Source organism: Cebidichthys violaceus, unplaced genomic scaffold (assembly GCF_023349555.1).
Source record: "Cebidichthys violaceus isolate CVI_PGR_0920_01 unplaced genomic scaffold, fCebVio1.0.p SCAF_9, whole genome shotgun sequence".
Taxonomy (NCBI): domain Eukaryota; kingdom Metazoa; phylum Chordata; class Actinopteri; order Perciformes; family Stichaeidae; genus Cebidichthys; species Cebidichthys violaceus.
Window position 1 is genome coordinate 1,158,674 of NW_027176975.1, and position 26,585 is coordinate 1,185,258.

At 38.1% G+C, this 26,585-nt stretch overlaps 1 protein-coding gene across 1 annotated transcript; it reads right to left on the minus strand.

The window, feature by feature from the left end:
- Window positions 1-1,507: 1,507 nt before the first annotated feature.
- Window positions 1,508-25,582, minus strand: LOC137866949 (protein mono-ADP-ribosyltransferase PARP14-like). The gene is made up of 23 exons (XM_068703259.1): window positions 25,328-25,582; window positions 24,444-24,526; window positions 23,806-23,833; window positions 23,092-23,166; window positions 22,285-22,458; window positions 20,352-20,477; window positions 20,168-20,269; window positions 16,804-18,988; window positions 16,413-16,610; window positions 15,929-16,004; window positions 14,710-14,946; window positions 13,820-14,041; window positions 13,544-13,667; window positions 12,560-12,709; window positions 12,363-12,425; window positions 11,052-11,237; window positions 8,195-8,398; window positions 7,561-7,700; window positions 7,229-7,464; window positions 6,858-7,132; window positions 4,513-4,652; window positions 3,693-3,867; window positions 1,508-2,105 (listed from the first exon to the last, which is right to left on the minus strand). Exons 1-23 carry the CDS (start codon window positions 25,512-25,514, stop codon window positions 1,834-1,836), a joined length of 5,658 nt encoding a protein of 1,885 aa, XP_068559360.1. The 5' UTR covers window positions 25,515-25,582; the 3' UTR covers window positions 1,508-1,833.
- Window positions 25,583-26,585: the final 1,003 nt, after the last annotated feature.

The window sequence follows — 26,585 nt, forward strand, 5'->3', positions numbered from 1 at the left end:
AAGTTTGTAATCTCATTTTGCTACATAAGAAAAAACACAAAGTTACATTTAATCACATGTGGAGGATGAATTGATGAGTCTTTAAAGTCTGGTGGTCGACAGCTGATGCTTCTCTCTTTGAGGGCAGCAGGTGTCTTAATATCTCTTGAGCTCTGCAGGCACCTCTTGTCACCAATATCACCGATACGTCATCAATGATGTTCTGGTTTTAATCTGGTTTCTCTTGCTCCTCTGGAAAAGTTAACAAGAATTTAAGAACTACAGAATATACTTGTGTATTATTATCCTAATAATAATTCTTCAGTCATGCTAGCGGCTCTATGAGGCTGAACTTTAAGCTAAATGCTAACGTCAGTATGCTAACATGTTGATGTTTAGCAGGTTATCTTAGTTTAGCTTGTTAGCATTTTAACATTTACTAATTTTGTTATAAACGTCATGGTGACGGCAGGTAAAAAGTCAGTGTCACCAAAAAATATAGTTTATATATAGAAATCTAACATGACTATCTGTGCGTCACACTGGATGAGACGTGTTACTATATAAATATAATATAAATACATTACTACTGTAATAATATAAATACATTACTACTATAATAATATAAATACATTACTACTATAATAATATAAATACATTACTACTGTAATAATATAAATACTTTACTACTATAATATAAATACATTACTACTATAATAATATAAATACATTACTACTGTAATAATATAAATACTTTACTACTATAATAATATAAATACATTACTACTATAATAATATAAATACATACATTACTACTATAATAATATAAATAAGTACATTACCACTATAATAATATAAATACATACATTACTACTATAATATAAATACATTATTACTATAATATAAATAAATGCATCACCACAATAATATAAATACATTACTACTATAATATAAATAAGTACATTACTACTATAATATAAATAAATACATCACAATAATATAAATACATTACTACTATAATATAAATAAGTACATTACTACTATAATATAAATAAATACATCACCACTATAATATAAATACATTACTACTATAATATAAATAAATACATTACTACTATAATATAATATAAATAAATACATTACCACTATAATATAAATACATTACTACTATAATATAGTATAAATAAATACATTACTACTATAATAATATAAATAAATACATTACCATTATAATAATATAAATACATTACTACTATAATAATATAAATAAATACATTACTACTGTAATATAAATAAATACATTATCACTATAATATAAATACATTACTACTATAATAATATAAATAAATACATTACCATTATAATAATATAAATACATTACTACTATAATAATATAAATAAATACATTACTACTGTAATATAAATAAATACATTATCACTATAATATAAATACATTACTACTATAATATAAATACATTACTACTATAATAATATAATATAAATAAATCAGCTGACAAAAGAATTTTCCCAAATGGTCGCTTTATTAAACATTATTTCAGACCACATTCCAAAACAAAAAATAGAAAATGACAAATTTGAGAAAATAATAACAGTTTTGTAATATAGTAATAGTAATATAAATGTATTTATCATGCTTGTTTTTTTTAAACTAACTTTAATCTTTAACTCAGTTCCAGTGCTTTCTTAATATTTATTTAGTGAGTGTTTGTTAAACCAAATCAAGAAAATGTTCTATATTATAGAATTATGTCAAACAGTTTTTGTAGACTATGATTTTGAACTAGAACACACATAATAGAGGCTTATATTTGATCAGAAGGGGATCATGGGAGTTCAGGTGAACGTGATCAGGTACTCGGGGTACGCCTGGATGTCGTTGAAGACTACAAACATGGTTGGATTGCTACTGTCGTCTGAAACACTGTCGTACAGGTCTGCGGTGTTCTTGGAGGGCGGCGTGATCAAGCCAGGTTTTCCTTTGGTGAAGTCTCCCACCAGGACCCTGGACAGGTACATGCGCTTCTGGCCGTTGGGGTCGGCTTGTGCGTAGCCCTGAGAGTAGAGCGGGTCCACCGCGAAGTACGAGCCGTTACCAAACATCGCTCCTGTGGAACACAACAGAGGAACTAGTGCATTAATACAACGCCCCACCCTCTGTCTTCTGTTCACTACACTGTTCAAATCTCACAGCTGACCAAGACAGAAGACTGAGGATGATTTAAAGTATATGAATACAAATATGTATTCCCCAGGAGAATTTTATTTTAAAATGTAGCATTCTTTTGTACTCTGAGAAGAACATTAAGTGATAAGACATTTACTTTAAGCAAAAAACGAATTTATTATACAGTTATTAATCAGTCTTTCAGCTCTAGTTGAACAGCTGACTAGTTAGCTTCTTTTCTTTTTTTTAAATCAATATTATTATTATTATTAACCTTTATTTAGAGAAAATCCATTGAGACCGAGGTTTCATTTTCAAAAGTTTTAGTCATATAAAAACAAAGATAGCAAGAGAAGCGAGAACCATCGCCTCTACAAATTAAAGTGATTCATTTTCATTGAACCCTGTTACTGTATGGCTTAATATTAATGGACTTCCACAGTTACTGTAAAGCTGTTAGAGTTGCAGTCTATCTTCTATTTTCAATTAATACGCATTCAATCCCGTTCAATTATTTAAATTAAAATGATGATCTACTCTAAGGTAGCTTATCAAGAGTAAAATAATAGCTGTACGAACGTTAACAGTCGACAAAGTTCCGCATGCAGTGGACGTTATCCTTAACCCAGAAAGTCTGAACTGTAACAGAACATAACGGAACTTAAACTGTAACGGAACATAATGGAACTTAAACTGTAATGGAACATAAACTGTAACAGAACATAACGGAACTTAAACTGTAACGGAACATAAAGTGTAACAGAACATAACGGAACTTAAACTGTAACGGACCATAAAGTGTAACAGAACATAACTGAACTTAAACTGTAACAGAACATAACGGAACTTAAACTGTAACAGACCATAAAGTGTAACAGAACATAACAGAACTTAAACTGTAACAGAACATAACAGAACTTAAACTGTAACGGAACATAACGGAACTTAAACTGTAACGGAACATAAACTGTAACAGAACATAACGGAACTTAAAATGTAACGGAACATAACGGAACTTAAACTGTAACGGAACATAACGGAACTTAAACTGTAACGGAACATAACAGAACGAACTGTAACGGAGGGAAATGAAGACGTGTAGACATCTTAACGCTGATTGGCCAAAACTCGACACGTCACATCAAAGATGTTTTATTGTAAAGATCACGACATCACCTCTTCTCGTCTCACTCCAATCTGAGAAATGCTGGCTGGGCAGTTGATCCCCCCACCCCCCCAAAAAAACTCTATGGATCTACACAATTCACGTGGATGACATATTTTGATTCAAAACGGCGGATTTCGCTGAAAAGCTACAAGTTTGCAGGTATGATGATGGTTACTAGTATTTACAGCTTACAGACAACAGAAAGTATTTGACATACAGTACAGGAACGACAGAGCAGTTGAATGATGTGTTGAAACTGATTATATTTTTTTGTAAGTTTACTTTCGTCACTATGCAGCTCTGGTATTTAGTATGTACCCGTTGACGTATTGAATAGTATTTGAAGTATTCTGTGTGTACCGTGTGCTCCTGCGTAGCTGCGGTTGAAGCCCTGTTTGTTGATGAGGTCGATGGATGTAGCCGCGGTGCCGTGGAACAGTAGCCTCTCGTTCTTTGTGTGTTTGTTCTTCACCTCCAGCCGTCTCTTCATCAGCTGGTAGCTCTGCCACAGCGTCGGGTTCTGGACTCGTTCAACCTGGCGACACAAGTCACGACTCGTTTTACATTCTCACTGTGTTGCTCGTGTTAAGACAAGATCATCCTTTATTCATCCCACAGCAGCATTATTATATATATATATATATATATATATATATATATATATATATATATCATATCTCGTGATACCGTTACACTCCCTTGCACATCCTTTCTGTTTCTATATTTAAATACACTTGCCACTTTTCCAATATACTTGTTTTAAAGTACTGATTGTTTGTCTACCATATTCTATTGTACATTTTAATATGTTTCTATTTTTAAATTATATCTTGATTATTGCACTGTGTTCATTGTTTGTTGTTATGCACCATTCACCAAGTCATATTCCTTGTATGTGTAACGTACTTTGCAATAAACGGTTCTGATTCTGATTGTTAAAATACTTTGTCATCAATACTATGTAGTCATAACTTATGTATATTCATTTTGTGTTCTCTTTAATATTGTGAAATTATAATATGTGGAGGCTTCAGATAAACCCAGTAGGTTTTCTGCCTCTTCCTGCACTGTGATATCAATTCTGTAAACTAAATTAAAACCAAAAAAGGGGGATAGTGCAACAACAAGGGGCATCAGTAAAAATAAAAAAAAATACAAATAAGAACAAATAAGAACATACACTGACGATGTTGGCAGTCAGACCGGTCTTTTTTAGTTCTGTCTTCACTTCTTTGTATTCTTTGGATTTTGCAGACAGAGGAAACAGCTGGAGGAGGTCTCCTTTCATGTCGTCCCAATGTGACGGCAGGGCAGTGTCATCTGCAAAGAGAGTAATATAATAGTACGTTATACAATAGTATGTATGCATAATAGTATGTATGCATAATAGTAGGTATTTGTAATAGTACGTATAACAGTAGGTATGTAGAACAGTAGGTATGTATAATAGTTGGTATGTATAATACGTATGTATAGTAGGTATGTGTAACAGTAGGTATGTATAATAGTAGGTATGTATAATAGTTGGTATGTATAATACATATGTATAGTACGTATGTATAATAGTAGGTATGTGTAACAGTAGGTATGTATAATAGTAGGTATGTATAATAGTAGGTATTGTTAAGAGATTGTAGAAAAATATGAAAGCAAAAAAGTATAGCCATCACAACATATAGCTTGTTTGCTTTTTATAACCATCACAACATCTAACTTGTTTACACTTATTATAACCATAATCAAATATAAACTGTTTTATTTCATATTAGATGTGATTTAACATAAACTCTTTTATTTCATATTAGATGTGATTTAACATAAACTCTTTTATTTCATGATAGAAGTGATAGAAACATTTAGCCTGCTTAGACTCTTTCATGTAACAAGGTCACTTGAGCCTCGTATAGTTCTTTGGTTCCATCTGGACCAAACCAGTCAGAACCAGTTCCATTCTGTTGCTGACTCTGCTCCAAGATGTCTCCTGTATTTGTGAAGCATGTGATTAGAGGAGGTACAGCCTCAGAGGAGCAGGAAAACTGAGAGATTGGGCTTTTTCCCCAGCGTAGAGACTGGGAGAGACTTCTTGAATAGACCCTTAGGGGTCTCACCCCCTCAGAGGGGAACAGAAGACCCTTCTGCTGTCTAACCCACTCAGAGATGGGAGAGAAGACAGCATGAAAAAAAGACAAAAGAAAGAAAACCTCAAAAGCGAGAGCTGACTAAGAGAGACTGTTTCATTGCATTGAAATTGTTCTCTGTGATTGCTTTGGAAAAACTTTAATAAAACCACAGCCTTACCATTTGTAAGAGACTGGATCCAAACTGAAGACTGTCTGTTTTTTTAGATTAAGTTACCCTCTTCCCTGTCCGTTAACTGTGTGATACAGAGGTGACAACCGACTCTACCAGAGGAGCTTTAAGGTGAGTTCTCTGGGTGAAGACTTGGCAGAATTAGTCATAAATGGTGAAAATGTTCACAATAGGCGATAGTAAAGTACAGACGTTCTACATAACTATTCATACTGGGTGTTAGGGTTACATCCTACTGAGGGCGCCTAGGGCGTAGCCGTACAACATTCTCATTAATTCTGAAAATCCTAACGATTTAGCTACAGGGTGAGATAAAAGGCTACGGTATTGTTCTGATACCGCCATGAGGAAACCAACTCAAGGGGGAAGGACAGCCGTAAGAAGTGACCACCGTGTTAGGTCCACAAGCCTGTCCCGCTTTCCCCGGGATGGGATCCGTTCACGCTTCAGTATGTATAACAGTAGGTATGTATAACAGTAGATATGTATAACAGTAGGTATGTATAATAGTAGGTATGCATTATAGTACATGTGCATAATATTACGTATGCATAATTGTACGTATGTATAACAGTGGGTATGTATAATAGTAGGTATGTATAATAGTATGTATATATAATATGTATATATAATAGTATGTATTTATAATAGTAGGTACGTACAATAGTAGGTATACATAATAGTACGTACAATAGTAGTGAGTAAATATGAATATATTAATATAAATATTAAGTGTATAAGAAGAAATACCAGGTCAAAATAGAAAAGTAAGAGTAAAAATAGTTAAATTAATTCAGCTAAAATAGAAAAAGTAATTTACAACATAAGAAACAAAACAATTAAAAATATTAAATGTATGAAGTCATATCACTGTTGTACGGCTTTAACTTTGTGTGAACTTCAAAGTAATTTAAAGTGGATCTCTAATTTTTTGACTATTTTCTAATCAGCTGTAAAATTTGACTTGAACATGAAAATGAAAGAGGTCAAACATGTTTTTACTAATGTGATGTGAACCATGGTGCTATCTGTTATAATGACATTCAAAAACACAAAAGCTTGAAGATAATTTGAACGTTTACTTTGAGACTCAACTCAACCAATCAGATTCTATGTAGGTCCTCAGAAGGTCTACCAATTTAGTTGTCATCGTGCTCGTTTAACATGTTCATGTAAAAACATGTTCTTATATCCTGTAGCGCTCCTTCAACTCACCTTTCACCTCTTTTCTCAGAAGCTCCACCTCTTGACGCCCATTCGCCGATGCTGCCTTTCTACACATGACTTCAGCGAAGTACTTTTCGTTGTTGATCTTGATCTTCACGGTCTGCTGTTTCTTCTCCAGAGCCTCCTCCAGGTCCAGGTTGGTATAAATGTCGAAGGGTGTCATCGCCCCGCTTTGGCTTTGGTACTGCCACTCCACCAGTCCGCTCAGCAGCAGGGCTCTGCTCTTCAAGTTCTCCGTCCTCTCCACCTTGTGGATGATTTCCCTGATGGTCAGAAACCCCCCCCCCCACACACGTTTATAGGAATATGCTAACATTTGGTATTTTCTTTTGTTCTCCTGCATGAATTGATTTGCCGACCTGACTGCAGACTCGGCGGTGTAGACATCTCTGGTCAGACCCTCCAGGAGGATGTTGGGCTCCTGGTCATCCAGCCCTCGGTTCAGACGGATGCTGACCGTCAGTTTCCTCTGCAGGGCCCTCAGGTGGTCCATGTCGGCCTGCGACAGCTTGCTGATGTACTGGTCCGTGATTGTTCTCTCCGCCTGCTCGGCCACAATCAGCTCCTGGATCCTTTTCTTAGCCTGACTCACGGCCTGCGAGTAACGGGGGTGTGGAGTTTAGTTTACGAGCATATTTCATATTGTGACCTCTCTCACATGAATGATAACAGTGAATAACTGGAGGTTCACCATGTCGTTGTCGGCACACAGCTGAAACACCGTGGGTTCAAACTCCTCTCTCTCCAGAACCAGGCCTTCGGTAGGGGGTCGCTCATCCCCAAGTCCCAGGAAGAACGACGTGACGCTGCCTGAAAATGACGTGACGCTGTCTGAAACAACGTAAAGCCAGACAGTGAGTTGCATTCCAGCGGTATGTGAGACATGTTGGTGATTAACTGGAGTTTCTGCTTTACTGAGACGCTTAAAGGATGATGAGCTGTATTGTTCTCATAGTCAACAAGTTCAACAGTTACTCTGTCCTCCAGACACCAAATGTGGGTTAATCCGCTGCTGAAAATAGTCCCCAACATATGCACTATTTCCTCCTGTTTGTTTGATGACAAACTACAGTAACAAGCTGTTTTAGGAAATTATATGAAGAGATGTATTTGTGTTTTTAAAGATTTACGTCTTCAGTAGGAACAAATAAGTTTGGAGTCAGACACTGTTGACAGACAGACCAACACATTGTTGTTTTGAGTTTTGTTAAATACAGCAATGAGAAAAAAACAGACTAAACGCCAGAATGATCCTATAAGAAACAAATTACAAAACAAACAGGAAGAAATAATCCCATCGAGAGTCTTTGGACTTCACGGATTACCTTTGAACTTGGCGAAGGCGCCCTTCTCCTCCACCTCCTCCCCCTCTCTCTTCTTCATGCTCTTGTGAAACTCCCTCATCATGACCGCCTGGAAGATCAGGATCTTCACGCTGTGAACAAACCTCGGATGCTTCTTCCTCACAAAGTCCACCACGGCGTTCACCATGCTGTCCGCCACCGCCGACGGGTTGACCCCTCCCTGACCTGACGGGACGGACGAGGACGGGTGATGATGGTTATGATGATGACAAGAGGATCGGAATGGTATGTGAAACTTGATGGTTTACTAATGAGTCGGACCACGTCATAGTACAAGAAGTCAAAAAATGTCATGAAAAAAGTCATAGTATAGTAAGTCAAAAAAAGTCATAGTATAGTATGTCAAAAATTATCACAAAAAAGACATCATAATATAGTATGTCAAAAAATGTCATGGAAAAAAGTCATAGTATAGTACAGGGTTATTCAATTAAACTTCCAAAAGGTCCAGATTGAGAAAATCTCCTCGTGCAAAGGTCCGGAACATTTCGAACCTTTGAACAAGGAGTTTTTCTCAATCTGGACCTTTTGGAAGTTTAATTTAATACCCCTGGTATAGTATGTTGAAAAATGTCATGAAAAAAAAGTCATAGTATAGTATGTCGAGAAATGATATGTAAAAACTCATCGTAGAGTATGTCATTCAAAAGTCAATGTATAGTTGATCAGTCTGGTTGCTTGGCTGTTGTTGTGTTTTCTCTCTCTAGGGATGCAGACCTGCCTGGAGAGTAATCAGCAGCATGGGACAAACCTGGGCCTGGTGTGCCACATGCATCAAAGTTCTAGCAGCAACAGTCCTTTGTGATTATTTTGTTGTTAATAAATCACTTCATTAATCAATATTCCTGTGTTTCTCCTGATTTTGTAAAGTCATAGTATAGTATGTCCGCCAATTAGTTGCTGTCCTATCCGGACCCGGACGTATAACTGATGGATAATTGAGAATTATACATTTTGGCGGAATGCTTCTATTTTACCCTGCACAGCTTTTCTAGTCTTTACGGCACTCATTCAGCAGTCCAGGAAATACACCGACCAATTACATGCGTTGTAAATCATCTCACGTGACGCTACTCAGCCAATCGAATCGTGAGCCGAGTGAGATTTGCACACAGACAGAAGAGAGACGGGGAGAGGGAGAGGGAGAGAGCAGTGGGAGAAGTGAGTGAGTCGGAGAATCAGTTTAACATGGCGTCTCTAAAAAGAGAGAAGTGGACCACGAAAACAGAGCTTTTAACAAAGAATGTACGGACTCTTATTTGATCATTCTTCCTTTCCTATGTCGAAAAATGTCATATTATAGTATGTCATAAAAAGTCATATTATAGTATGCCGAAAAAAGTCATATTATAGTATGTCATAAAAAGTCATATTATAGTATGCCGAAAAAAGTCATATTATAGTATGTCATAAAAAGTCATATTATAGTATGCCGAAAAAAGTCATATTATAGTATGTCATAAAAAGTCATATTATAGTATGTCATAAAAAGTCATAGTTTAGTATGTCATAAAAAGTCATATTATAGTATGTCATAAAAAGTCATATTATAGTATGTCATAAAAAGTCATATTATAGTATGTCGAAAAAAGTCATATTATAGTATGTCATAAAAAGTCATATTATAGTACGTCATAAAAAGTCATAGTATAGTATGTCATAAAAAGTCATATTATAGTATGTCATAAAAAGTAATATTATAGTATGTCATAAAAAGTCATATTATAGTATGTCATAAAAAGTCATATTATAGTACGTCATAAAAAGTCATATTATAGTATGTCATAAAAAGTCATATTATAGTATGTCATAAAAAGTCATATTATAGTACGTCATAAAAAGTCATATTATAGTATGTCATAAAAAGTCATATTATAGTATCTCATAAAAAGTCATATTATAGTATGTCATAAAAAGTCATATTATAGTATGTCATAAAAAGTCATATTATAGTATGTCATAAAAAGTCATATTATAGTCTGTCATAAAAAGTCATATTATAGTATGTCATAAAAAGTCATATTATAGTATGTCATAAAAAGTCATATTATAGTACGTCATAAAAAGTCATATTATAGTACGTCATAAAAAGTCATATTATAGTACGTCATAAAAAGTCATATTATAGTACGTCATAAAAAGTCATATTATAGTATGTCATAAAAAGTCATATTATAGTATGTCATAAAAAGTCATATTATAGTACGTCGAAAAAAGTCATATTATTGTACGTCGAAAAAAGTCATATTATAGTATGTCGAAAAAAGTCATAGTATAGTTTGTCTAAAAAAGTCATATTATAGTATGTGGAAAAAAGTCATAGTATAGTATGTCATAAAAAGTCATATTATAGTATGTCATAAAAAGTCATATTATAGTATGTCATAAAAAGCCTTATTATAATACGTCATAAAAAGTCATATTATAGTATGTCATAAAAATTCATATTATAGTATGTCATAAAAAAGTCATAGTATAGTATGTCATAAAAAGTCAAGTCTTAAGACTTAGAGATATAAGTGTTGGATCATTCTGTTAACTCCAAAAGTTACATTTAGTCAGAAACTCTGTTGTGTCCATTGAAGCTGGTGTTCACTTGTATCTTCTGTCAGCTCTAATACATCCAGATGAGTGAATAAGTCAAAAGTTTGACTTTAAATCCAAACATGACTGCACAGTGAACCAGTGAAATGATAGAAATGAACAGATTAATAATAAGAAGAAAGAGGACATGTTTGAGAGAAACCAGACTTTGACTCTTTGAGTTCATCAGGTTCAAACAATAACTGATGTATAGATGTGTTTCGTTTGCTCTGACCTGTTCCCAGAGCTGGGAAGGAGACCGAGCTGAACTTGTTCTCCTCGCAGTGCTTCAGCACCGCGTAGACCAGGTCCCTGATCCTTGCAGGATCGTTCTGGCCCACCACGTGGATGATGTGTGTGCTGGGCAGCAGGCCGGCCGACGTCATGATGAACATACCGGGCTGGTGACCCGGAGAACTCACTGCAGAGAGAAGATGCAGGAAGGTGCACTAACTGGATAGAAAGTCTAAATGTATTGGCTAAAAGACAGGGATCCATTTATCAAATGTTAAACTAAATATGATGGGTACATGTTCAGCAAAAGTAACAGGTTATGGTTTTCCAAATCCACGATTCCATTTGACTTTTGATTTTAAGGTCACAGTTCACATCCTGACAACTGCATCTATATTTTCATTCAAAAGATAAAGCTACATGGTACCACGTGTGACATACTTCAGGGATTGTACCACACTTTGTCCATTAGGTCATAAATACTTTATTTAATGTGTAATAACAAATGATTTATTTCACCAGTCAAGTGGGGACAAACTGTTAAACAACAATAAAAAGATCCACTAGATGGCAGGAGGGTACTTTACCACAACAGCTTGAGTTTCTTTGAGGTTTCTGAAGTACACCTGAATGCACCATTAAGATACGTTGTTGATTTTAAGAGGAGACACATGACAGCGGCTGAAATGAGCGCCGGAAGTAATAGAGCAACAGTTTAAATGTAGTAAAAGTAATGGATAAATGGTTTAAATGTAGTAAAAGTAATGGATAAATGGTTAAAATAACAGCTATAAATAATGGATAAGGGTTTTATATATTTATTCAAATGAATGCATACATGTTAGCTAAACGTAATGGATAAATGTTGGAAATAACAGCTCTAAGTTAAGTGGTTTGTATAATTGTTAAAAGTAATGGAGAAAAGGTTAAAATGTTAGTTAAAAGTAAAATAGCACAAATACAAACTTGACCAAACCAACATAAACATTAGCGATTGCGTTGTACGAGTAAAACATTGGATTGTTACTTAACTGAATTCAATCAATGAACTCATTTGAAACATGAGTATTTGAACTCTTCTGACAGGAGTTCATCAGACTAACGAGGTAGATTTGTTTTTAACATTCTCATTAATTTTCATCCCTCCTCTCATGTTTTGTGGCTCTACAAAAGAAAGCATTTCCATTGCTTTGCATGAAGACAAATAATCCTGTTTTTCTGTCAGCAGAAGAGCAGCTGTGACTGAGCTGAACTGTGGGAATGTGAACAGAGAGTGTTGTGGATAAATGAAGATTAAATTCCAGCAACATACCGATCCGTGAGCACTCCATCTGAACTGTTAGCCCAGCAGAGTCTAAGATCGCCTTCGACACTCCTGAGAAGTTATGCAAGAAGAAGAACAACAGGTCCAATAAACGATGCTGCTGGAAGTACACAACTTGTATTGTGATATTGACTCTAAGACAAACAGAAGAAGATGAAGAGGAGGAAATAAAGAGGGCTGGTCACCTGATTTAAGGGTAAATTCCTGATTGGAGGAGTTGACGATGACGTCACAGGCCTCCTTGGTGATGTCTCCAGTCGACACCTCGAGATTTAGCAGACCCATCTGCATCTGGTACACGCCGAGGGTGGGAGACGACACCTGGCTGAAGGAGGCTGACACAAAGATCACAGATTAAACTCACAGTTCAGCCTCTGAAGTCACAGATTAAACTCACAGTTCAGCCTTTAAAATCACAGATTAAACTCACAGTTCAGCCTTTAAAATCACAGATTAAACTCACAGTTCTGTCTCTAAAATCACAGATTAAACTCAGTTCAGCCTTTAAAATCACAGATTAAACTCACAGTTCTGTCTCTAAAATCACAGATTAAACTCACAGTTCAGCCTTTAAAATCATAGATTAAACTCACAGTTCAGCCTCTGAAGTCACAGATTAAACTCACAGTTCAGCCTTTAAAATCACAGATTAAACTCACAGTTCTGTCTCTAAAATCATAGATTAAACTCAGTTCAGCCTTTAAAATCACAGATTAAACTCACAGTTCTGTCTCTAAAATCACAGATTAAACTCACAGTTCAGCCTTTAAAATCATAGATTAAACTCACAGTTCAGCCTCTGAAGTCACAGATTAAACTCACAGTTCAGCCTTTAAAATCACAGATTAAACTCACAGTTCTGTCTCTAAAATCATAGATTAAACTCAGTTCAGCCTTTAAAATCACAGATTAAACTCACAGTTCTGTCTCTAAAATCACAGATTAAACTCACAGTTCTGTCTCTAAAATCACAGATTAAACTCACAGTTCAGCCTTTAAAATCACAGATTAAACTCACAGTTCAGCCTTTAAAATCATAGATTAAACTCACAGTTCTGTCTCTAAATGACTTGATTTTTGTGTGTTCTCTCATCGGTGTTGTTGCTTGTTGTTCATGAAGGATCACATAGAGATAACGGTTTAAATAAAAGGTGCTGGAGGCTCCTTACCTGGGGACTTCTGTGATTGGCTAAGTGATGTTGAGATTGGCCTAACTTGTGGCTCGTTAAACTCTCGAGCTCCACGTTGGATGTTCCTCTGACCGGTCTGACCTTTGAAGTCCCTGGTGAAACACTGTAAAAACATACAGTTACTACAGTTAAATGTTGCTGCTCACAAGTAGCTTGTCTCTCTTCAGTTATTAAAGTCTATTATTGTCTTTCTTTGTCTTTTCTCAGTTGAAAGCTTTAGTTTTCACGCTCAGATCACGAATGAAATGAACTCACCTCCACAGTTTGGCTGTCACTCGGGTGAACGACAACGGCCACCTCTCTCAAATGGCGAGGAGTTTGTCTGCGGCTGAACGAGTGGATCTCCTGCAGCAGGACTCTGGACACCACGTCTCTGGGGAAGCGCAGGTTTCCAGTGCCGATGGCCGGGAAGGACAGAGACGTCATCCGTTGAGTGTCAGCCTCCTTCAGACAATATCTGATGATGGACACCAACTCCTGAGACGAGGAGTGGAATAAACTCTTATTAGGTTCAATGACAAGACCTCTGACTGCAAGGTTGTTGGTTCAAATTCCCCCTGAACTACAGATCCCATGTGGAGCAGCAGTGAGATGCACATTTACTAAAGTACTGTCGGTTTCCTTGCAGAAAGTATAACCGAGGCTTCAGTCCACACTAAGCATCATTTTGAAAAATGCACAAATAAAGTAGGTAAGGGCTCTGAGATGAATCCACTTAATCCACTTCATGACGCAGACTAGTCCCAACCGGTCGGTAGTAGACGTCATTTAGAGACATTTCCAAACATTGAAATGATGATTTTTATTAGTTACTCTTAAGTATTCCATTTTGTGCTGTTTTATATTTTTTACTGGGCTATATTTATCTGACAACTTTAGGAAACCAAACATCAGCTCAACGCTGTAAAACCGCTCAGGGACTCGCTTCTGCTGTCGAGCCATGACGTTTAACCTGAAGGACTGTGGGCTTGTGGGAAATGGTGTTCGTTAAAGGCTGCTAAAAGCTGAAATATTGACTAAACAGGGATATTTAGATGCAAAAAGTCCGTCTTAATCAAACATGTGGAGTGAAACACACCACATAGTTTGTTTTAAGGCTGATTTTGTCCAATGCTCAAAACATACATTTCCCATCACCCCCTCACCTCCTCTGCCTGGCCGGCTCCGTTGTCCCAAAATGGGCAGATGGCGTGAAAGACTTTCCGACACTTGAGGTTGAAGCCGTCGGTGACGACGATGTCGCCGTACGGCAGCGCGGACGCCCCGGCTTCAGACCAAACAGCTGTCTGCAGGCTGGACCCGGCCTCCTGCAGGAGGGCTATGGACACAGCTCCTTGTTTCAGGTTCATGTCCTCCGACATGGTGTTGACGATGACGTCGGTCTGTGGACCCAAAACCACAGCATCATACTGAAGTTTAGGACGACTGGAAGGACCAGATGGTTAATTCAAGACAACTCATTAGAGCCAGATCACAACAGAAGTCATTTAGGGTTCTCTGTCCTATAGAACAGGTCTACACACACACACACACACACACACACACACACACACACACACACACACACACACACACACACACACACACACACGCACACACACCAGCGGACAGAGAGAGCGGGTAGGAAAATATATTGCGTCAACCACCTGAAGACAACAATATCTGCATTTTTTAAACGCTCCCATGTGGTGAGGATGCAACACTCGCTCTCCTGCGAGTAGCAGCTGGAGTAGGAGTAGCTCTGCTGCTCTGGGTCCAAGTCCAGAAAAGAGCCAAAAGTCCAGTCACCACCGGATGACAGGTTCGGACCCAGCTTGGCTGTCAGAGGGGAAATACTCCCCCTGACTGACTGTATTTAATTAAAGTAGAAATACAATCATATTTAAAGTAAGTAAAAATACAATAGTATTTAATTTAAGTAAAACTACAATAACATTTAATTTAAGTAGAATAAACAAATATTTTATTTAAGTAAAAATAAAATATTTAAATTAAGTAACAATACAATAATATTTAATTCAAGTAAAAATACAATCATATTTGCCGATTAGAGCTTCAAGTTGATCAGAGGAGTATTTTTGCAGTTGAATAAAGAGAAAGGAGGAATGTGAGCACAGAAGATAATTTTATTCACTCACTATGTCTAATAAGGTAGAAAAACGTACACTTATAGGATACGTTAAGCGAATATTTTCTGTCTCTGAGCATCTTTTCTCTCAATACCCTTATAAATGCATAATCTATAAACTTGTTCTGCATTTTAATAATTTAACAAAATATTCTGATTTAATCCATTGTTGTTGTCTAGCCTTTCAAAAACAGGTGAGGATCATATTACTCTTTTAAAAGCATCTCAGTACTCACAGTCTGGTCCTGAATGTTGCCCCTCTGCAGAATAATCTTCAGACCCTCAGCGGTGGTCTGCTCCACCCTCCCCGATCTACAGCCAATCAAAGAGCAGGACTGATGTCATCACAGAGAGTCAAGTCAAACTTTATTTGTATAGCACAATTAAAAACAACCACAGTTAACCAAAGTGCTAAACAGACACTTCTGTTTACTGGTTGCAAAAAAATGAGATAGCGGCGGCCAAAAACCAAGATGGTGATGGCCAAAAACCTTAAGGCTTCAAAACATCAGTCCACAAACCAACGGGGGACGTCACGACTACATCCACTTCTTATATACAGTCTATGTTTCAGACACAATGATGGACCTGGTATTGTAAATATCTCAAGACTCCCAATAATCTGGTCCTAAAAACTTAACTGCAGAGCAAAGACAAAACTAAGAAGAAGAAACAGACAATCAAAAAAAATAAAGATGAGAAGAAAATGAAGAACCCTACCCTCCGTGCCAGGGAGCTCCTCCAGGGTTGGCATGGCCTCTGAGGTTCTGACCTCCCCAGTTACCTTGCAGACCTCCCTGAAATCCAGCTCCTCCTCCTCGTCCTCCTTGTCCTCCTCGTCCTCCTCGTCCTCCTCCTCTTTCACCAAACGGACGGCCCCTGGGCGACTGGCTCTGACCTCGAACCGGCTGATATCCACTGGGAAGAGAGCATTAAAGTTCAGACACACAAAGATCCACCTTCCAACAAGTCTGTGTGACCTACATGTTGTTAGTTGATGTAGAAACAGAAATGTAAAAAAGAAGACATTGTGGGTTTAGCAGCATATCAGCGTTGGGGAGCCGCAGTATGTTCTAATAAACAGTAAAAGTTGATGTTTTCTTGTATTTACCCAGAAGCCCCAGCGCCCCTTCCCGCTGCCGGCTGTGGCACCGTCATCGTAGGTCCGAGGTCCAAGAACACTGTGTTGACGGCCGTGGCCAGGACTCTCACCGTGTTGTCGTTGTTGTCCACCAGGTGAATCTCCGTCAACGATCTCGGAGCTCCCGGAGCGTCGCAGTACTCCCTCACAGCCTGAGCGATGGTGTCGGCACAGAGGTCGACGGGGAAACCGAACACCCCCGAGCTGATCGCCGGTAGAGCGACGGTGGAGCAGTTCACGGTCTCTGCTTGCGTCAGACTGTTTTTAACTGCCAGCTTCAGACGCGACACCGACGTCTTCCTGTCAAAGTCGGAGAACCGCGGACCGACCGCGTGTACGACGTACTTGCAAGGCAGCCTACAGGCGCCCGTTACGATGGCGTCGCCCGGTCGTAGCTTCCCTCTTGTGGCAATGTGGTCGTTGCTGATTTTCTGCAGCTCCGGTCCCGCGGCATTGAGCAGCGCTAATGCCAGGCCGCCGATGTGCTGCAGATCCTCGTTGGCCGCGTTGACCACTGCGTCCACGCCAAAGCTGCAGATGTTGGCCTTGCTGACCGAGACCAGAACTCCACTCGCGGTCTTCACTTTGCTATAACAAAGGCCATTTATTACATCCTCAGAGTTCTCGTCCTCCTCCTCCTCTTGATTCTCCGTACCAAGCAACACCACACAGCTGAACTCCGACATTATCGTAGACAGGAACAGGCTTCCTTGAGACTGGAAGTACTTCTTCGCTCCAGGCTTATCCACGATGAAGTTGTCAGTGGAGAGGGCACCGGTCAGCTCTTGGAAGCAGCTTTTGGCTTTCTGGACGTGAAGACGAGCCCCAGCAAGGGTGATCTTTGGCCTCTCTGGATCAAAGAGGACTTCTACCTCATTATCTTTGGCAATACCGGACCAATATTGTGATTTCTTTTTGTCAATGAACTGAACAACAGCGCAGGACTTGACACGAATGGTTTCTTGAACTCGTGAGTAGTTCGTAATGAATTCCATCAGACTGCCGCTGACCTCGTTCACCTGATTCAGGAAGCCGGCCACCGCTATTTTGTCTCTCCTCTCCGGGTGCATCTGAATGGCCACGGTTATCTTCGTGGAAGTGTTGTAGGTGTCCAACAGCTGTTGGTTCAGCTTCACCCAAAGGTGAAGTTTCAGAACTTCCTGGTCTTCCACATCCAGAATCCGGTGGGACAGCTCGGTCTTCATCTTACTCTCTGCGGCAGCGAGGACACTCTCAGAACTCCCCGACAGATGTAACCCTTTGCTCTCAATGGTGTAGATGGCACCGATGCCTCTGGATGTGAACAGGTGCTGCGACATGTCCATGGGATCCACCGTCTTTAGAAAGTCCAGAAGAGCTGGGGGAATATTCAGGTGCTTTTTACTCATACCCACGTTCCTCTCCAAGATCCATGCTTTAGTCTGGTAAACCTCTGCGGGGAGTCCTGTAATGGTCAACTTCTGGTTGCCTTCATCGAAGGAGAGTTTCATGTCGGGGGAAATGTCCCGGGCAGCTTTCTGGAAGCCCTCGTGGTTCAGGATGTAGAACATCGCAGGAGACATATTCATCACGTCAGAGAAACCTTCTGCCTGACGTTTTATCTGATCCATGGCTTTAAGAACGATGTTCTCCACAGGAGCTCTGATTCGTTTTATATCGTCAGCTCGGCCAGCGACGGTCAAAATCCCCTTGGCTGCGTCCAGCACCAGGACGGCGTCTTCCCTGACGGTCGAACGGACGTCTTTCTCCGCGACTTTCCACGCAGGTGCGCTCGCTGTACATTCGAAGGCGCTGTACTCGGACATTTGGCGACGGAAGGCCTCTCTGGCGGTGCTCATCCACTTGTCTACGTGTTGGGCGGTCAGACCTTTCTGCCTCAGAAACCCCGGGAGAGGGCTGAGTTTCACCTCGTGGTTTTCCAAGTCCACGCTGCAGAAGTACTGACTCATCTGATCGTTGATGCTCTTAAACAGTTTCTTCATCAGGAGGAATTTCCAGACAACGTGGTGAACGCTCTCGGTGAAGGGATCGGGCATCTTCCATGTTGGGCGTTCTTCGCCGTACAGCGCCGTGCCCAGGGACTCGTAGTACGGATACACCTTGACAGGGATGGACCGCATCACATAGTCTTGTTTTGTGCAAATGCTTTTCACGACTGCAGCAATACAGGGGATGAAAAAAGGAAAGCTCAGGTGAGTGGTTGTTTTATTTGTAGTTAGAAGGCATTTAAATAATTAGTTTTACAGACTGCGTGGACAAAAGTATGTGGACAACCTTGTTCTTACTATTGATTTTGGTCTCAAATCTGAACATTGGATAAAATAATTGTTTAATTTTTTTGACATATTAGAGTCAAAGATTTTTACAGAGGGGATTTTAGATATCTCTTTGTATCACTTATCAGAAAACATTTTCTCCATATTTTTTGTACTAAACTGTAGTATAAATGAGTGTGTGAGTGGTGTGTGGACAAAGCCCTCTGTAGAAAGCTTCAGCACACAGAGAGGAATGAAGGTGTGAAGTTTGGTGGATGTCAGAACTACTGAAGTGGAGATTTCTGGATCAGAGTGTGAGAAAAACTCCATTGATAGAAAAGCTCCTTTAAAGAGACGTTTAGTTAAAGTCCAGACATTTAGAAGAGTCTCCAGGTGAAGAGGGTCACAACATGAACTAGTAGATATCACCATCAAACTTCACCACTTCATCACTCACATTGAGATGAGTATTTATTGTGTTACAAGTTGTCTGAAATGTTATGTTTAAATATGCAAATGAGGCATTATGTAATGGTAACTTTTGGTGAATTTAGGAGAAAATCTACAGACAGACAAAGTAGTAAAATAAATGTTTTCTTTCCTCTAGTCTGAAAGAAGACATGTTGTGGAAGAAAAATAGAACAACATCTCAACATTGTGTCTGTAGTGTCTAATTTATGTTAAAATGCTTTGAAAGCAGGAGATCTCAAGAAATCTACATTGAAGTAAATATTCAGCATTTTTCAACCTGGCAACCTTTGTTTCATTCCTACTCATGTGTTGTTCCAAATACTCCTTTTGTTCACAGGGGTTGCATGAAGGTGATAAAGTTCATCCATGAATATTTGATGTTTTGATGATGATGTTTGATTCTTGCTTCTTCAGGGAGTATTTTGTTTGTCTGACGTTTCGGAAAATGCTGGAATGAACAACGGTTGATTGAGAGCAATGGGAGTCTGTTCTAACATTAATGCCTAGGGATGTGGAATCATTGGTGCATGAACATGTTTTTAAAGTTAGAACACAGTTTAAGTAGTAGTAGAAGGTAAAACTTGAGTATTAAAGCTAAATGAAAAGACCTTTGGGGTTTTTGAAAGATGCGACGGCAGCCTGCTCATCCGGGATCATGACGATGTTTTCGGGCAGAGCCCAGTTCTTCTCAAAATACAGCTCCAACATGTCTGAAGTGAGAAACACAGAACGTGTGACCACAATAGCTTCAACGCTGCAGAAGAGAAAACAGTGATCTGACAGTTTGTGTACCTTTGACCATGTTCGGAGGAAGACTCTCCACTCGGACGCTCTCTGCTGCCTCCAGTGGACGAGCCGTCAGTCCACGTTTCTGCAGCTTCTGGCTAGACTCACTGACGCTGAGGAACTTCTCCACATCTGTCAAAGAATACTCCAGATTACTCCTTTAACACTGGAACAGGCTCATCAGGTGACAATCACACCTGGTGGTTAGGAATACAAGAGGTCTAGAACTACAACAAGACTGGTTCAGGGTCTGCTGAATTAAAAAGGAAATATTATCTGAATAATTGGGTTTTTCTTTAACAGATTAAAGAAGTCTTGTTTTGTCGTCTGATGCCTCTAAGGTCAAATCAGACACATTTCATAATTTTATGGAAACATTGTTTTTCATGACAAATGCATCCAAGTAGAGAGAGTATCGTTGGGATTTTATTAATACTGAAAACTATCAATATTCATATTAAATATAATATTTCCGATATCAGGAAACAAAAAACAAACAAACGTTGGAGGCATAAAATCTTTAATTTATCTTAAAAGATAAATATAATCGGGTCAAGTTGAACTGTTGCACATTGAGAGGGGCCCGGTCGGGCTCAGCCCAAAGAAACAACATGGAGCAGCCACCCTGTGGACCCACCACCCGCAGGGACAAGCAGGGTCGGGTGCAATGCAGACCGGGCGGCGGGCTGGGCCGAGGGCCTGGGCGAGCCTAGAACTACAACAAGACTGGTTCAGGGTCTGCTGAATTAAAAAGGAAATAGTATCTGAATAATTTGGTTTTATTTAACAGATTAAAGAAGTCTTGTTTTGTCGTCTGATGCCTCTAAGGTCAAATCAGACACATTTCATAATTTTATGGAATTAAATAAATTAAATGCATTTGAGATTTGGGATTGCGCTCTAAGATAACTGTATATATTACAGACACTTGAAATAAACTTTTAAACTATTTTAATTCCATTTTATTTGAAATTTTGTAATTTTTAGGCAGCCTTCGAACATCTGGCCAGGGACAGCAGATGAAAACTAGCCTCTCTGGGTCACTCTGGTTCACCTACAGTTTCACTGTCGATTGGTGTGCATTGTCCCTGCAAAATAAATAAACAAATAAATAAATAAACTTTAATAACTTGAGTGAATAATTGTCATCAAAGTAAATTTGATATAAATGAGAGATTTTGACTCATGTTGCCTGTATTTCAAAATAAGAGCACATTGTTTTTCATGATAAATATATTCAAGTAGAGAGAGTATCGTTGGGATTTTATTGATACTGAAAACTATCAATATTCATATTAAATATAATATTTCTGAAATCACAGGAAACAACAATAAAAGACATTGGAGGCATAACATCTTAAATTTCTCTTAGGATAAATATAATCAGGTCAAGTTAAACTGTTGCACCATGAGAGCAACTTGAAGAGGAACTTTGTGCTCTAGTAAACAACATAATCATAAACTCAGTGGTTGTATAGATATGAACGGTGATGACTCAGCAAAAAAGTCACGCCCACAGAGCACTGTGAACGAGACGAGCTGTAAACAGACACGTTCCTCAACCAGTGAACAGGAAGTGACCACATCTGGACTGAGGAGGAGTGACGTAGAGACCTGTCAATCAGCGTGTAGCCCCGCCCCTAAAGCATCCCCTGCTTCATGGTCTGTTTGACTCTAAATGGAGTATAATGTACTAAATGAACATCATGCTGTATTGAAGAAGACTGTAAACTAGAGATTGAGACCATAAACTCATGTTTACAATGTTTACTGAGGGAATAAATCAAGAGAGAAGTAGAGTCATTTTAGACTAGACTTCTATACGACCAGAGGAGTCGCCCCCTGGTGGACACTAGAGAGAAGTAGAGTCATCTTCTCATAGACTTCTATGTGTGTAAGGAGTGGATCTGGGTATTTATTGCAGCCTTGTGTTTCCTACCTGCCGGTTGGTTGAAGGTGATCACGGCTCTGTTGGACTCCCAGATGATCTCCAGACTGAAGCAGTTGTCGTCCAAACCCGAGACGTTCTCCACCAGCATGGACAGCAGATCTCTGGGCATGTCGTCCGTCACGTTGTCCAACACCACGGCAACGCTCTGAACAGACTCCGACTCTGAGAGGAGACGAATAAAAAGACTCACTGTCTTCATCTGAGGAATTTAACTGGGTTTGTTTTTAAATGTTGAAAACTGGAAAAATTGGACGAAAGATTGTGACAAAAGAATATCAGTAAATTTTACAAGTTATTTCCTAATATTTTCCTTTAAAAATTTCTGAACATAACTGTGTAACTTGACGCTAACTTTAGGAAACATTCAAGGACAGTTGTTAGAGTTTAACTGTGTTGAGTTTAAAATCAGGTAAAATGGAATCGTCAATTAAATGTACTAAAGGAACATTCTCTGATGAGTAGTTGTGCCAAATTAATAACAATAATAACTTTTCATTCAAAGATGCAGAAAAGTTCTTTAAAAAAACAGTGAACGGTTATGACGAACAATAGTTTAAAGGTTTGATAAGAAAACCATTAAATATTAAATTGAATTACTGTTTTCGGGGATATTGAGCTTGAGGGTTAGTTGAGTCTCTTGATAACAACTGAACTGATGAAGACCATGAGATGTGGCTGAAAGCTCAGTGGAACTTATGAGCATGTAAAATAAAGCGTTGACAGAAACAGAATCATAGAAGCAACATCTGCAGCACTAACTCTCTGTAGTTTAACTTGTGTTGTGTTTCTTTTTACCCTCTTTCTTCTCTGCTGAAGCTCCGTCTCCAGGCTCAACGTCTGACTTCTGAGTTTTTGAGTCAGTCGACGCCTCTGAGAATCAAGACGATAAGGTTTGTTCAGTTTAAAATGAATCATCTGCACACTTGAAGTCAATGAAACAACAAAGAAAAGTCCAGACTGTTTCAGGAAGCGGAAAAAAAAACGTATTATGAATCTCATTCCAAACTGAAGACAAACTATTACATTTCATTGTTTTAGAGTTTACTGCACATATCAGCTCAAACTCAAAGCTACTACGAGCTACTTTCATTCTGTGTTGATTCTGGCGCCCCCTGTGGACTACAGTGGTAGTGTCTCAGAGTACCAGAGTCCCTTTAGAAAGCAGTGAATGTATCTCCTGATAAATATAGTGTTGGTAAACTCATCAATGAGCCTCACTGTTGTTCATTCTGACTCAAATCCCACAAATACTCACAACAGCACCAAATGTGGATTCATCCGCCCTTGAAAATAGTCCCCAACAAAGTCCCTTATCGTCCTGTTTGTTTACTAAAACCTACAGTGAGGAGATCTCTGATGAAGCTGTGGATTAGTGTTTGTAAAGATTTAATCCTCAGTAGGAACCAATGAGCCACAGACAGGAAGTACGACCGTATTAGGAGACGGACCAACACCAGATCCTTGACAATAGCTGATCATTAAAATCAATATGACGTTGATAAGTTTTACCTGAGACGTCGTCACTGTTCGTTGGGCTCTGAGGAGTAAAAACAGAAACTCTTTAAATCTCACAGAATGTTAACGGCTCAAGATTTTAGCTTTGTCTACTTTCAAAGTGCATTTAAATAAACTTTATTGTTAAAAACTACAGCAACACTATTCATATAAAGTCATCACATAAGACGGTGATGAAACAAACAAACATGAACATTAAAGAAGTGTTACAGTTCAACTTCCTGCTGCGTCACACAGACAGGAAGTCATTCACATGTAGACCACAGAAGAAGACAGCTGTAATGTCATAAAGGTCATGTTTGTGTTTAATGACTGTAGGGAGGTTGTTTGGTAATGTTATATTATATTATATTTAAAAAGCTTTATTGTTAATATACAATACTGTTGAAAAGTTAATAATCAGCTGTTTTATTGATTAATAAAAACTGATAAAAACAGTTTTCTTTGAATTCTTTAATTGTAAATAAACAATTGAGGTTGATGGGAAATGTAGTCTTTAAAATTAAATTAAAATCTAAAAAAAGAACTACAAATCCCACAGGAATGAGTAAGAGGTCACATTGTTTACAGTCATTATACTCAGATACATAATACTTATATAGTTTTTAATCTTTAATATCTTCTGTACTTACTGAAGCAGAACTCAGACGTAACTTGACAGTTTGATTGTCCAGAATGATTTCATGGTTTTCTCTGGCGAGGACTCTCTGTCTCACTGGAATCACATCAAACACGTCATCAGTTTAACAGACAGCAGCTGGTTAGCGTAGCTTAGCATAAAGACTGGAAACGGGGAAACAGCTAGCCTGGTTCTCTGTGTCTGTTCAGGTACTCTGTACTCTACCTGTTCAGGTACTCTGTACTCTACCTGTCCAGGTACTCTGTTCACTACCTGTTCAGGTACTCTGTACTCTACCTGTCCAGGTACTCTGTACTCTACCTGTTCAGGTACTCTGTACTCTACCTGTTCAGGTATTCTGTTCTCTACTGTTCACAACCTGTTCAGGTACTCTGTACTCTACCTGTTCAGGTACTCTGTACTCTACCTGTTCAGGTACTCTGTTCTCTACTGTTCACAACCTGTTCAGGTACTCTGTTCACTACCTGTTCAGGTACTCTGTTCTCTACCTGTTCAGGTACTCTGTTCTCTACTGTTCACAACCTGTTCAGGTACTCTGTTCACTACCTGTTCAGGTGGACAGGTGAAGTGCATGCTGGGAAGTCAACTGACAATCTGAGCTGGGATCAGTTTTAAAGTGTTTATTACTTCCTTAAACTTTGAGGAACAAAAACAAGTAAATTCATGTTTTTTGGTTGATAATTAAATGTTATTTAATTGTTCTGTTATGTTATTATTCCTCAAACCGTTTTTACTGTTTGAGGAAGTGTGTGTCTCGCGGTAAAACGCACGAGCCTGTTTGTTATTTGTGACACGTAGAAAGTGTTTTAAACTCACTTTGTTCTTAGCTTGAATCCATTAAATCCCCGACAGTAACTCTTAGTCATGCAGACTCACCCTCCTCGGATCGGAAGAACACGGCCGCTCTCGGAGCTCCGTCCTCGGCCTCAACGCGACAGTCTCCCCCGCTGGACTTCTTCTTGCTCTGGAAGTAAAGCTGCAGTTTGTTCTTCATGGTTTTGGTCTGAGCGGGGATCCAGTCCCCCTCCACGGTCACCGGGAGCGGACGCTCGGTTACATCCATTCTTAGTCTGTCCGGTAACACAACAACACACCGACACCGACACCGACCGACACCAACAAAGCGGCGGAGACGCGTCACAGCTTCAACTGCTTTCACTTTCGTTTCTTCACTAAATGAAGAAAAATAGAAACCGAGTTCAGCAGCTGACTCACTGGAGCACGAGGGTTTATTATATTCATAATAAATATAAATTATATTTATATTTATTATTAATATAAATTATATTTATTATTGATATAAATTATATACATATGTAATATAATTTCTATTTATCAATATATAATTAATAATATATGTTGATAATATATTGTTTAATGTATTAAATATATTATTTATAATAAAAAGGAATTATATATTACTATATAATATATGTTATGTATTATATTATTTATTTATAAATACATTTATAATATGTATATATAAATATTAAATATATTATATTTGTATTTATCAATATATAATTCATATTATATATTGTTTAGTATATTATTATATCTAATAATATATATTAAATACATTAATTATATTTGTAATAAATATAATGAAACAATAATTATATATTATTATATGTACTATATATGTATTTATTTATAAATAAATGTATAATATATATATAGAAATATATAATACATTATTATATATTTATACATATTCTAAATACATTAAGAACTTGGCAAAGTTATTATTATTATTCATTCATCAAATAACAATTAAAACATTGTTTTATTCACATTAAATTAAAGGTTTGTTCAGACAACATTGTGCTGCGGCCCAAATGTACTTTTACTCATCGGTAGAAGGAGTACTTGTATATTTCATTAGAAGTAAACTGTAGTAATAATACATTGTTGACACACTGCAGCATTAAAGATTTTATTACAATAAACTTTAACTTAGTGGTGACTCTGTCGCCCCCTGTGGACTAAAGCTGTAGTGTCTCTGAGCACCAGAGTCCCTTTAGAAAACCTCTCATTCTACTGCAGCAGGGTCTGACAGTCTGACCCTCCTATATGGAGGACTAAAAGTGCCAAAATGAAATAAATAAATACACCATTAAATAATTACTTAAAT